General features: G+C 41.6%; 1 protein-coding gene across 2 annotated transcripts in view; it reads left to right on the forward strand.

Annotated features, from left to right (window-relative positions):
• The window catches only part of LOC138264458 (sodium- and chloride-dependent neutral and basic amino acid transporter B(0+)-like), a 245105-nt gene extending 233847 nt beyond the window's left edge, over positions 1-11258 (forward strand). For both annotated transcript variants that reach the window (XM_069212544.1, XM_069212545.1), the window contains one exon: positions 8969-11258. In XM_069212544.1, the coding sequence (XP_069068645.1) occupies positions 8969-9139 (171 nt within the window). In that variant the 3' untranslated portion in view covers positions 9140-11258. The remainder of the gene's footprint in view (positions 1-8968) is intronic.
• The last annotated feature ends 600 nt before the right edge of the window (positions 11259-11858 follow it).

Genomic DNA, 11858 nt, shown 5'->3' on the forward strand with positions numbered 1-11858 from the left:
CTTCAATACCATGCCATTGCTGATGACAAGATTATGCCCTAATTCCCGGAATGAGTGAGACTTGGCCAGAAAAGTTAGGGACTTTGTCTGAAATTAGCATAGCGTTGCAAGCAGGCTGATGTTCCTTTTTTGTCTGATGATACTTGTTCATGGTAAATAGCACACACCACATCAAGGACTTCAGCACCCCAAGGCCAGGGGAAATACACTGGATTAACCATTAGTTGTTGTGAATAAACAATGTAGAAGAGAATCCCAACAAATTCCCTCGGCCTGTCAGTCTCTGGTAGTGCTCATGACTACCTTCCCATTTGTGTGAAATCACATCCCCTGCAAAAAATCGGATCCTAAGAAAGAATCCCTTGCTGGTACTACACATGCAAAGGTAAACCAAGGAGGGTGGTTAAAAAGAGCTGCCTACCCTGACCCTCAGCTCAAGAAGTCTCATGTAAGTGGCAGACTATGGAAAAATCTGAGGGCTTTCTGAGCCCAGATGAGGAGGGCCTGGGCATACATGGATAGTTGATATCATGGGTATGATAGTTTGGTAAGTCAGTATTAAAACCTCAATATTGTATCATATAGTTATTAGCAGGTCAAAAAGGCCTTTTTAGGTTTAACTCTATTTTACTGAAAATGTTTGGTTACCTACACAAACACCCACTTGTATCCCGTGGCCGGTGGGACACACAGTTTAGCATTTGAGGTGTCTTAAGAATCAATACCCAGAACTTCCACCAACCCCCATCCATCCCCCTTACTCTGGTCCATAGTTGATCAAAGATAGTTGCACTCAATATACTTCAAGCAGATTTTAAAGGTGGCAAGGTAGAAAGATCCTGGGTCAGTACAAGGTGCTACCAACCTCCCAGAAATCCAAAAGATGGAGTATTTTATTGATCTGTTCAAGGAGTTTGGAGTAGGGTCAGAATCCGTAAGTATTTTGGGCATGTGAGCACCCTGAATTTTTAGGAGAGGAATTTTTATACAAGGTGCCCACATTTTTTTCAAAGTAAGCCTCCCTCCCCTCCAAGTTTGCCCAAAAACTTTCCAGCCCCAAAAGTACTTACACATTTGTGTGAGCCAAGCTTGGTTTACTGGGCTTCCTCTACCCTACAGGGCTGCCATGGCTTGTTTAGCGGTGCATAGTGCTAGTGTAATCACTGTACCTCAAGCTTAACATAGAGGACGTTATTTTATTAAACAGGCCTACGAGAATATACGTGGGAAATCGTGGGATGTCTGTGAAATACATGTCATCAGTGCTGGGCAGGAGTTCGTCCCAGTATCGCTGTAGTTTTGGGCAGTGCCACGGTAGATGCACCAGGACCTCTTGTTGCCCACACCCTCACCAACAGTAATTAATTCTGTCAGAGACCAGGCCTGTACACGAGCCAGGCTATAATACCCATAGATAATTACTTGGGTTAATGCCTCCGAGACTGCACTACTCATTGTGAAGAGGTGCACATGCAATGATATATATCTGTCCACTTCTCATCTGAGAGCGTGGGGTGCAATGCCCCCTCTCACCATCTCATAGCCAAGAAGAGTGGTGAGGGCCCCGTCCCAACTATAGGTCTTTTCAAATTAAAAGTGCAACAAAGTCATAACTACAAAGTTATTTCATGATTACATTCCTAACACTGATTTTAGATTTTTTTTTTGTGAACTACATTTAGATGACTTTGCCGTCCAATTACTCCAGAGGTCAGCAATACTGTTTAATGTGAAGCATTTACAGTTTAGATTACAGTATCTATTATATGTTGCAGCAACATCCATTCTGTTACTCGTTGAAGGTGGGTGAGGCTTTTTGGCACAGCTTTACATCTAGCTGTAAACGTTTCAGGCCATTTAAATTTCCTTTTGAAAGAGTCCAACCCCACTACTGTTTACCAAAAAACTCAATCCGGATTGTACCAAGGGGGCCATGCCTAGTGACCTGCATGCACTAGGTAAAGAGGCAGGACATGTAGCACTCTATTAAAACGATTTACGCTTGGTGCAAAGACAGAGAGGGTAGCTACTTACCATAGAGTTATGAAAACATGTACAATGTGATACTAAATTACGTTTATGATGGTTAACAAGGAAACATACCAATGTAGGGTGTGCACTAAGAAATCTTAGAACATGCTCTAGTTACATAACGTGTGGTATTCTGCTGTTTTGCAAGACTAGTCTTCATAGCTGTGACACCCTTTATTTTATTCATGGCCGGCAGCCAAAAAACATAATTGCTGACTCCACGTGTTGTGAGTAGTCATCGGAACTATCAGGGAAAGTGACGTATGCTCGGTACCCTGACGTAATTCCCCACATTTTTCTACGGAAATCCCTGGGAAATAAGACTATGGAATTAACTAGTTTTCACGGTGTTAAATACCCAATTCAGCTGGGCAAACATTGTTTAGAATGGAGGCCTTTGAAAACAGCAATCAGAAATGTAGCCTCAAAACTACACTTCTTCTCGTATCTGTTGTCATAATTTTCATCTGTGTTTGCCAGTATCACATTTTCTGACATTCAGCTCCAGGTCACAACAGATTTATCAGAAATCCATGGAAGGTTTTAAAAATGCGTTGTTCATTTTCTTTTTAATATTACATTCCAATCCTGATTTAGCCAGGTGATTCAAGCAAAACATTTAGACAGAAAACCTTGGACAGATTTATCAAGGCTTTGCATCAGTGCAATGTCACAAAAAGTGGCACAAACTAACACAAAGCCTTGATAAACTATTTACTTCTCAGCACAAGAACTGTTTTGCCCTGGAAAGTTTTCATACGGTAACACAAATGATGCTTTGACCTACTTTGCGCTACTTTACATCAAGGGGCATTACCTTGCAACCACCCATGGGTTTTGATGCAAAACACTATTTGTTAACAATGGTACACATTGCTTTGCTCTAAAAAAGAACATTTTCTCGAGGCAGGCGCTAAAAAGGAAACGTCTTTTTATTTCCTTTACAACGTTGCTTGTGTCCTGTACTATACAGCACTGTACAAACTTTAGTTTAAACATAGGACTTTGTTTGTGAAGGGTACCGTTCCTGTACAAAACATACGCTAGACATAACACACACACACACACAGGCTCTATTGTGCTAGGTGTGTGTGCTGCTCAAGACAAGTTCAAGAGTTTGCTTGCAACCGTACATAACATTTTTGTAAATCTGCCCCTATGTCTGGGTAATGTTCTCGTAATGGCTATTACTTAGTAAAAACTTTGAGCAAAAAGCCACATAATGGAGTTCGGCACAGAGAGAAGCAATGGGAACCTTGAACCTGAAGCTGTTTGAGCCCTGCTGCAGAAGTGTCCCACACTCTGTATGTGCTCTTTTCCTCTTGTAAGCAAACCTACCTAAGACTAAGGGGGTCATTCTGACTCCCGCCGGGCGTGTACACCGCGCGCCCGGCGGGAGCCGCCAAAATACCGTACCGCGGTTGGAAGACCGCGGCGGGTATTTTGACTTTTCCCCTGGGCTGGCGGGCGGCCGCCGAAAGGCCGCCCACCAGCCCAGGGGAAAACGACCTTCCCACCATGAAGCCGGCTCGTAATCGAGCCGGCGGAGTGGGAAGGTGCGACGGGTGCTACTGCACCCGTCGCGTATTTCACTGTCTGCTATGCAGACAGTGAAATACTAGCGGGGCCCTCTTACGGGGGCCCCTGCAGTGCCCATGCCATTGGCATGGGCACTGCAGGGGCCCCCAGGGGCCCCGCGACACCCCCTACCGCCATCCTGTTCCTGGCGGGCGAACCGCCAGGAACAGGATGGCGGTAGGGGGTGTCAGAATCCCCAAGGCGGCGCAGCAAGCTGCGCCGCCATGGGGGATTCAAATGGGCAACGGAAAACCGGCGAGAGACCGCCGGTTTTCCTGCACTGACCGCGGCCAAAGCGCCGCGGTCAGAATGCCCTAAGGGGCATCGCCAGGCTGTTGGCGGTGCTCCCGTGGTCGGTGGCCCTGGCGGCCACCGACCGCCAGGGTCATAATGACCCCTTAAGACTGGTTATTCTTTTCATATTTGCTGAATCTCAGAGCAATTCTTTGGGGCCCATTGACAAAGGCATTTTGTAAGTAGAGAAAGTGGTACCACAGTAGTACTACTTCCCAAACTCAAACATGTGATTTACAAACCTCTGGCTGAAGATCTCCACCTATCTTATCTCTTTTGTGTTGAGATATCAGCCATGAGTGCTGAATTCTATGCACACACACAGGTCTCCATTTTAGTTGTAAATGTGGGAGGGACAAGAGTACGTTTTTGAAAATGCTGAATATTACTAATAACTGAGAGAAGTTTATGGAAATTTAAGGGAGGGACATTCGTATAAAAACCTATCCACAAATGAGTAAGAAAATGTCAAATCACAAAAGTTATAATAGTGCCTACTATTGTAGCACTACTGACAAAACATGCCCAAATCTACTCCGGTCAAGCCTCTGAGAACGCCAAGCACCACTGATGGCCAGTCACTGGTTCTGCAACACATTCTCACAGAAATTAGTGGAAGCAGGAAATGTCACTAATTCTAACACAACACAGAGAATAATGTAAAATAATGTATTGTTTTTTCCTGTTTTAATATATATTTTTTTTTTAGTATAATATTTTTTTAAAGTATTTAAAACATAAAGAATTGCTAAATTATATTATATATGTTGATTTCATTTAATTGGCTGTATTTGTTTAATTAATTGTGTTTATCATATAAAAGTAATGTTATACACATCTTATAACCACACTTCAAACACATTCACAACACCTGATACTGCATGGGGAAAAACATGTAAATCTAGTTTATGTTTTCTAAATTGAAATTTAAAAACTGAACAAAGTAACAGAGAAATAATGTAATGCACATATTGTACCCAGTCTTCACATACACTCTACATACCTGATACTACATGTGAAAATCATTACAAAATGTACTTCTTCACAAGATTAGTCTCTTCGCATCTAGGGAAGTTACTCTACTTCTTAAGCAACATGAGATGCTTCTTAGATTCTCAGCTGGTGTGTTTCATCCTGTAAAGGAGGTAGTACTAGAGGAGTGGGGAGTTAGGGAAGGGTGTTAGTTTTAAAGTCTAGGGGCCAGTTTTAAGAGAAAATGGCGATGTGCGTTGCTGCACCACATTTGGCAGCATAGCGCATGTCATTTTCACAAAGCAGGGATGCGCCGTATTTAATATAATATGGCACACCCCTGTGTTTTCCCTGCGCGGGTGCTGAATTTGCTGCCATGCGCCAATGCAGCAACCCTTGCACCATAGTGCAAGGATGGCTCCTTAGAAGGAGAGATTGTTTTTGTGCAGGAAGGACCATGTTCCTGCAGAAAAACAATCTTAAATGGTGATTTCCTCTTTCTATGTGTGCTGCAGCTCACATAGAAAGGGCAAAAAATGAGGAGAAATTAAAACATTTATCCTTGTTACGCCATGCTAATGCCAGCCCTGGGGTGACGTAAGATTTTGGCGCTGCCTCAGGTTTACGAAAACTCGTAAATCTGGGGCAGCGTCAAAATGCAATGGGTGTGGCGGTGGCACACCCACAGTCACACCCATTGCACACCCCTTCCTCGCAAAGTGCTTAGTGTAAAGGGGCTGTATTTACAAAGTGGCATTAAGCCTCAAAAAGTGGCTTATCGCCACCTTGTAAATACAGTGCAGTGCATAGCGCCACCAGAGCATCTCTAAAAATGACGCTCCGGTGGCGCCAGGGTCTCTTAAGTTTGTCCTTTATGTTTAAGGTATGTGAGTTGGGTGAGTTATGGGTCAGGTGTGTAGTGTTTCCCTATTCCCCTCCAATTTGATTTCTCAACCCTGGGACAGAGATCTCCACCAGGAGGCTAAGAACTCCCCAAACAGTCATTCAGCTTTTTGTAGTAGCTTAATGGTTGTAAATGTGTGCATAAGGAGCTCCCTTCGTTTGACGGGGTGAAGAATTATAAGACTACATCTAGATGGAGATCTATGCACGGAATTGGTGAATATCATCTACGTGGTGGTCCCTACCTGGGCGTATGTGTAAGTCTCTGAGTGAGAAGATGTCTGCACATAAATCTCCTTTCATGAACAGGCATCTTACTTACAATTCAGTCTCTGGGACTATGCCATGTAGTGAAATTGTAAGACATATTCAATTAACCCAAAAGCATCTAGGAAGAGGTTGGATTGCGCAAGAGAGGAGAGTCAAAGGTGTGGGTAAGACCAAATGATAAGGTCTAGTAGGGAGGTGGCATCATACTGTGATATGTTTTCTTCATTTTTTACATTGCCATTAGTGTTTCTTGTTACAGTACTCTATTAATGAGTGAGGAAAACATGGAACTATTTGTGGAGAATGTACAGAATAGAAACAGGAGTCGGGTTCACTGTCACGCTTGTCTATGATCTTATAATGCATGGATCATTGAAAGCCCTTGGGTGTCTCAGTGGGAGTTTTCTATCTCTCTTAGGCACTAATATACAGGCCAGGATTGTCCCATTTCCCACAGTCTAGCACATGTGCCGTCCTGAAGAACCTGCAATGCCAGCTGTTTGATTCACTGCGGTGGGGTAGTTTTGGGTGAATTCTTAAAATACTGCATTTCTAAAGAAGTAAAAATGGTAGGTCTCTTTTCGACTGTTCTCATTTCTCAGAGAACTTATTGCTCAGGCTGGGAGTGTGAGCTCTATATGACTTTTATTTTCTGGGCATGGGTGGCGTTACCGCATCTCCCTGAAATTGAAAAAAAACAACATATGGTAGAGTAAGCCTTCTTATCACAGCCCACATGTTGAAGTTTCCTGAGGTATTTTTAACTGCTGAACTAAACGGCTAGACTTGATGAAGTTCACTATGGCAACTGCAAAAATCCCTATCTCACACTGACAATTTCAAAGGAGGGGCTCGGGTAACCTTCAATTTTGAAATTTCTTTTGCAGGGGAGGTTCCCTAAGGCCTCCAAGTTACTTTAGAGTTACTCTCTCTATTTCTCTGCAAACACAGTTTCCACATGTGGGAGCCACTGTTTTCTGTAGCACTTATTATGCCTGGTAATGTAAAAGTCCTGTCCTATGCTCATTTGATACATTTGCTATGTTAACAGACTTTTCGTTCTTGTCAGATCATCCAAACATTGCTCAATCAAATTGTTGTGTGCCAGCATGAGTCTCTTCAATGTATGAGTTAGACAAGCGTTCTTTCTTTTTAATAACATCAATTTCCACAGTGGCGCTGCTAATACCAGACCAAGCTTTCTGTGCACAGAGTCTGTTGGCAGAGCTTCCTGGTTTCATCTGCATAGAGCATTCTTAAAAACTAAATATGTTTGGAAAATTACATCCACCATTGTGACCATATAGGCTTTGTGTTTGAAACAGAAATAAAGAATCCCTCTCCCATCTGTACCCACCCTGGTCTAGCAATTCGTTCACAAAGTACCATAATTGCTGTATTAATAAAGGTTTTTAAAAATTGCTACCTCAACACTTTGAAACTTGTTTAGGAAAACAAACTGCAAGTGCTACATTTCAGTCTCTAGTCACATGGTGGTGGAATGCTGAAACCAGACAATTCTTTATAGATCTATAATACTACTGGCAGAAGAGTAGAACATACTCAACTGCATCCAGCAATAAAAAACTCAATATTTATGCCACATTTTCTTACAGGCTTAGGGAGTCTGCAAAGCAGCGTGCATAACAGAAATTCCAAATTCATTGAGGGTGAACTCTAGACCAAAGTGAGCTTTTAGCAAAGTGATTTTGAAGTGGAGTCACTGATTTACATGCTAACTCTTTTGTATTTCTCGGACAAATATGTTTCCCTAACCACAGGAAAGCAGTGTCTGTGAGTGATTCCCCAAAATTACAGTAATTCTGTAGGCAAATTAAAGCTAGAAAGAATTTGACTTAATGAATCAAATTATTTTAGCACCTCACACAAGTTTTTATTACATCTCTAAACTGCTGCCTAAAATCTCAAAAATGCAGCACACATAGAAAGAGGAAAAAACAAGAAGAAATACACATTTCTCCTTGTTACACCTCTCTTGGGGAGGCATATCGTTTTGGCGCATTCAATGGTTTACAAGTTCTTGCAAATCTGGTAATGCGTCAAAATCCATGGATGTTGCATGGGAACATCCACACAACACCAATGGAAATGCCTCCCTGGCACAGAATAAATCCAACACAGTGATTTGAGATGCATTATATTACTAGAGATTTATGATGCCATGCAGGGCTATGCCAGGTGGCCTTGCGTGGCTTCATAAATCTCTCTTGCGTGGTGCAAGAGAGACCCAAACCAGGCCATAAATATAGTCCTTAGTGGCTCATTTACAGGGTGGTGGATGGTCCGATAGTTTGCTATGTTAGTGGGAGGACTTGGCAACAAAGCAGTGTTGAGCAGGTTGAGGTCTGCTCGCCATTAATTTGGTTTTTCAGAAACAAACCCTCAAACGAGAAAAACAAAAAACAGAAGTCCTTCTCACACAAGGTGTGGTCTCCATTGTGAATCAGTAATATTTCTTCATTTTCCCTGGTCACACTCAATGTGCATGTCACACAGGCTGCAAACTGGAGCACAGGTGAGCATGTCCAAGGTCTAAAGCCAGCGGTCCTTTGGCAGATGGGTCACTGACAAACGATTTCCTACAAAAAGTTAGCTTAGGCTCTGTTCTCAGATACAACTGACTCCCACAGCACCTGTCTAGCCTCCTCTTTCAGCTGAGCCCCTCTTGATAAAACATAAGCAGCTTGCATTTTGCCTACCACACAATCCAAAAATATCAGTTGTCCACAGGATGATTCAATGGGCACCACTTGTGGAATCAGGTTGTAAGTGTCAAGGAGAGTAACAATATCATTGATACAATGTGTAATATTTGTCATGGTATGAATAGTTGTGAAAAATTGTGAAACTAAAACAACATCAGATTACAGTTAATGAGAATAATATTTTGTTTTTACAGCGCATTGTAAAGTGTGGGAAACCAGCTGCAGACTGGGGACCAGCATTACCCCAAAACCGAGGTGAAAGATATAAGCATATGAAAGATCACAAACTTGATAAAGAGACTAAAGAAGACCTAGAGCTACCAACTGTTGCTGGAATGGATAACATCTCTTTTCAAAGAGAGTAAAGTTTTTAATCCTGAACGCATATCTCCACAAACAAGATTAGACCCTGGTCCAGGCAGACCGCGATCAGAGATATTTCTGTAGAAACTATAGAAATACTTGAAAATTAATCCTCCAACTACAGAAAGTTCTGCAAGGCAATACCAAAGGCAGATTCTGTGCTGGTTAAAGTAAAAAAACAGATATCATTAACCACAACAAGGACTGCATATCTGAGTATCACTGATACAAAGGGGATATCATTGTGAATATTATTTTGGAACTTAGAGTTGGAGACACAAACTTGTAAAGCTATGATGAACATAAGAAGAATATCTGATAGTTACCTCTTTACCCACTGGAGTATTTGTATCAAAGGTATTTGCTCTAGTAGCAACACAGATAAAACCTTTGATGAATCTGTTCTATGAATGCTATGTGCCAATGCCACAACCACATAATGGCTAACTCTTATATCCTCTAATGAGAATTGAAGGGAGAAATTAAAGACCTATGGACCCTTTTACTATGTTTTTGCGTAGGGCAGTGCCACAAGCGATTTTTCTGCACCGCCCAGAGTAAATAAAAAAGGGCAGGAATGCTCTGTATCTATAACATCTATAACATACAGGACATTCCTGTCCTTGTCCCCTGCGTTGACACACAAATTGTTGCTTAGCACCATTGCAGGCACCATTGCACTAAAGTGCAAGGGTTCCTGCGTTGCAGGGATGATTGTTTATGTGCAGGAAGGGAAACCTTCCTGCACATAAACAATCATTAATGGCGTTAATGTTATTTCTCCCTGTTGCGCCACTTTAGCGCCAGCTCTGAGGTGGCATAGGAATCTGAGACATTCCCAGACTTGTAAATCTGGGAATGTGTCAGATTCCGATGGATTACATGCATATTGCTGTGGAAAGACCCACAGTAGCACCTGGAATGTCCCTTTCACGTAATGTTATGCATGAAAGCGGTCCATATGTACAAGGCCATGAAAAGTCATGCAAGGTGGCTTTGCATGGCCTTGTAAATATGGGCCGGTACATTGAGCCACTGGAGCATCCAAAAAATTATGCTCAGGTGGAGCAGTGTACCGCTAGGGCCTCGTAAATGAGACCCTTAGTGCGCAGTCTTCCAGGTATTTACTATCACAAAACAAAAGCTGCATATGGTCTAAACACATCGCAACCCCTGATTGGGTGAGTGATTAGTAGTCAGTCTCTTAGGTGTTGACAACTTTTTATTTAATGGATGAAAACCCTCACCCATCCTGGGGTGGAATGCTTCATCACCTAGTGAATGATGGGGGCTGCTACTTTCAAATGGAAGAAACTCTTGATGGAGTTTCAGGATTGGGAACCTTGACACTCTGTCAATGGTTGGCAGGTGTTATGAGCTTGCAGCTTTTGTGTTGTGATACTTGTTATAATGACCACCTTTGTTAAGTGTGCCATATGACACTGAAGAAGATTGAATTTGAAACCCCATGCAGGTGCATGGTAATTTGCATTTAGAATCACATTTGCTATGGGGTTTCGTTTTCTTTGTCTGCACATTGCTATCATTATTTATATAGAACTTCAAAAATGTTATCACCTTTGCTATCTCATGCTATTGTGACATAGTTTTGTGTGTTTCCTCCTCATCTGGGTATTAGTTTCCAAACCCTGCAGGCAGGGGTGTTACAACCTTTCTCACTAATTAAAAACTGCTACAAAGGATTATATCCCCGCCCCCTAGCAAGACAATATTTTTATACATTTTTAACGTGTTTGGCATTCAGATATTGTGCAGATCTTTCAAGACCTGTTAGGAAATGAAATTGTTTAATTCAATAAATTACAAGTAACAATTTATATTAAAAGTTTTCGACATTTCTCTGAAAGATATATACTACAGCCGAGCAACACCTTTGATCATTTTTTAGGTCAACAACATTTAAATTTTGATTTCTGTTATTGACTAAGGTCAATATTGCACCGAGGACCTACCTCTTCAAGCTTCACTCAAAGCAAGGTGCACATCATTTCTCCTCCCTGATTCTATCGTCATAGTCTATACCCATTCTACCGTCCTCTGTTTCATATGTGGCATAGATTCTAGGTATGGAGCTATCTTGTACATATAGCCTTATCCATTCTTTATAAAGAACTTTTAACTTCTACAAAGGATTGAATGTCCAATTTGTCGACTCTTGTGGGGAGACTAGTTTGTGGCAAAAGGATATCATGCTAAGATTCACAAAAAACAGTTTTCCTATGACACTGTGGTTACTTCTCCCAATCCAATAACTATTTTAACAGCTTAAATCTCAAGTTCTCTCTACATTTCGGCTTAATAATGACAGATTTAGACTACACAATATTTTTATAAAAATAGTAAGTTAATTCACAGTTTCTGTGATTATTTCTCATAAATTTGTTCAGAAAACAGTACATATGACTTTACAAATTCATGCACACTACTATTGTATTGTGTTTCCTGCAGATGTGCATGCGAGAGATAATTTCACAGAAGTTTCAAACACAAAAGTGGAGTTTAGTCCAGTGACAAATACTGCTTTTGCAGGCCCAAACATATTCCAGTTGATAACATCAATGCTGCACATGGAGATCTCACCCATTTGCACAAACACCTAACAACCTTTCTTATATAGGAAGGTGAGAGCCAAAAAATCAAAAAAATGCAGAAGGCATATTTACAGCGCTACACCTTCAGCATCATCTAATTCACCTCAAC

This window comes from Pleurodeles waltl, chromosome 2_1, assembly GCF_031143425.1.
Source record: "Pleurodeles waltl isolate 20211129_DDA chromosome 2_1, aPleWal1.hap1.20221129, whole genome shotgun sequence".
NCBI lineage: Eukaryota > Metazoa > Chordata > Amphibia > Caudata > Salamandridae > Pleurodeles > Pleurodeles waltl.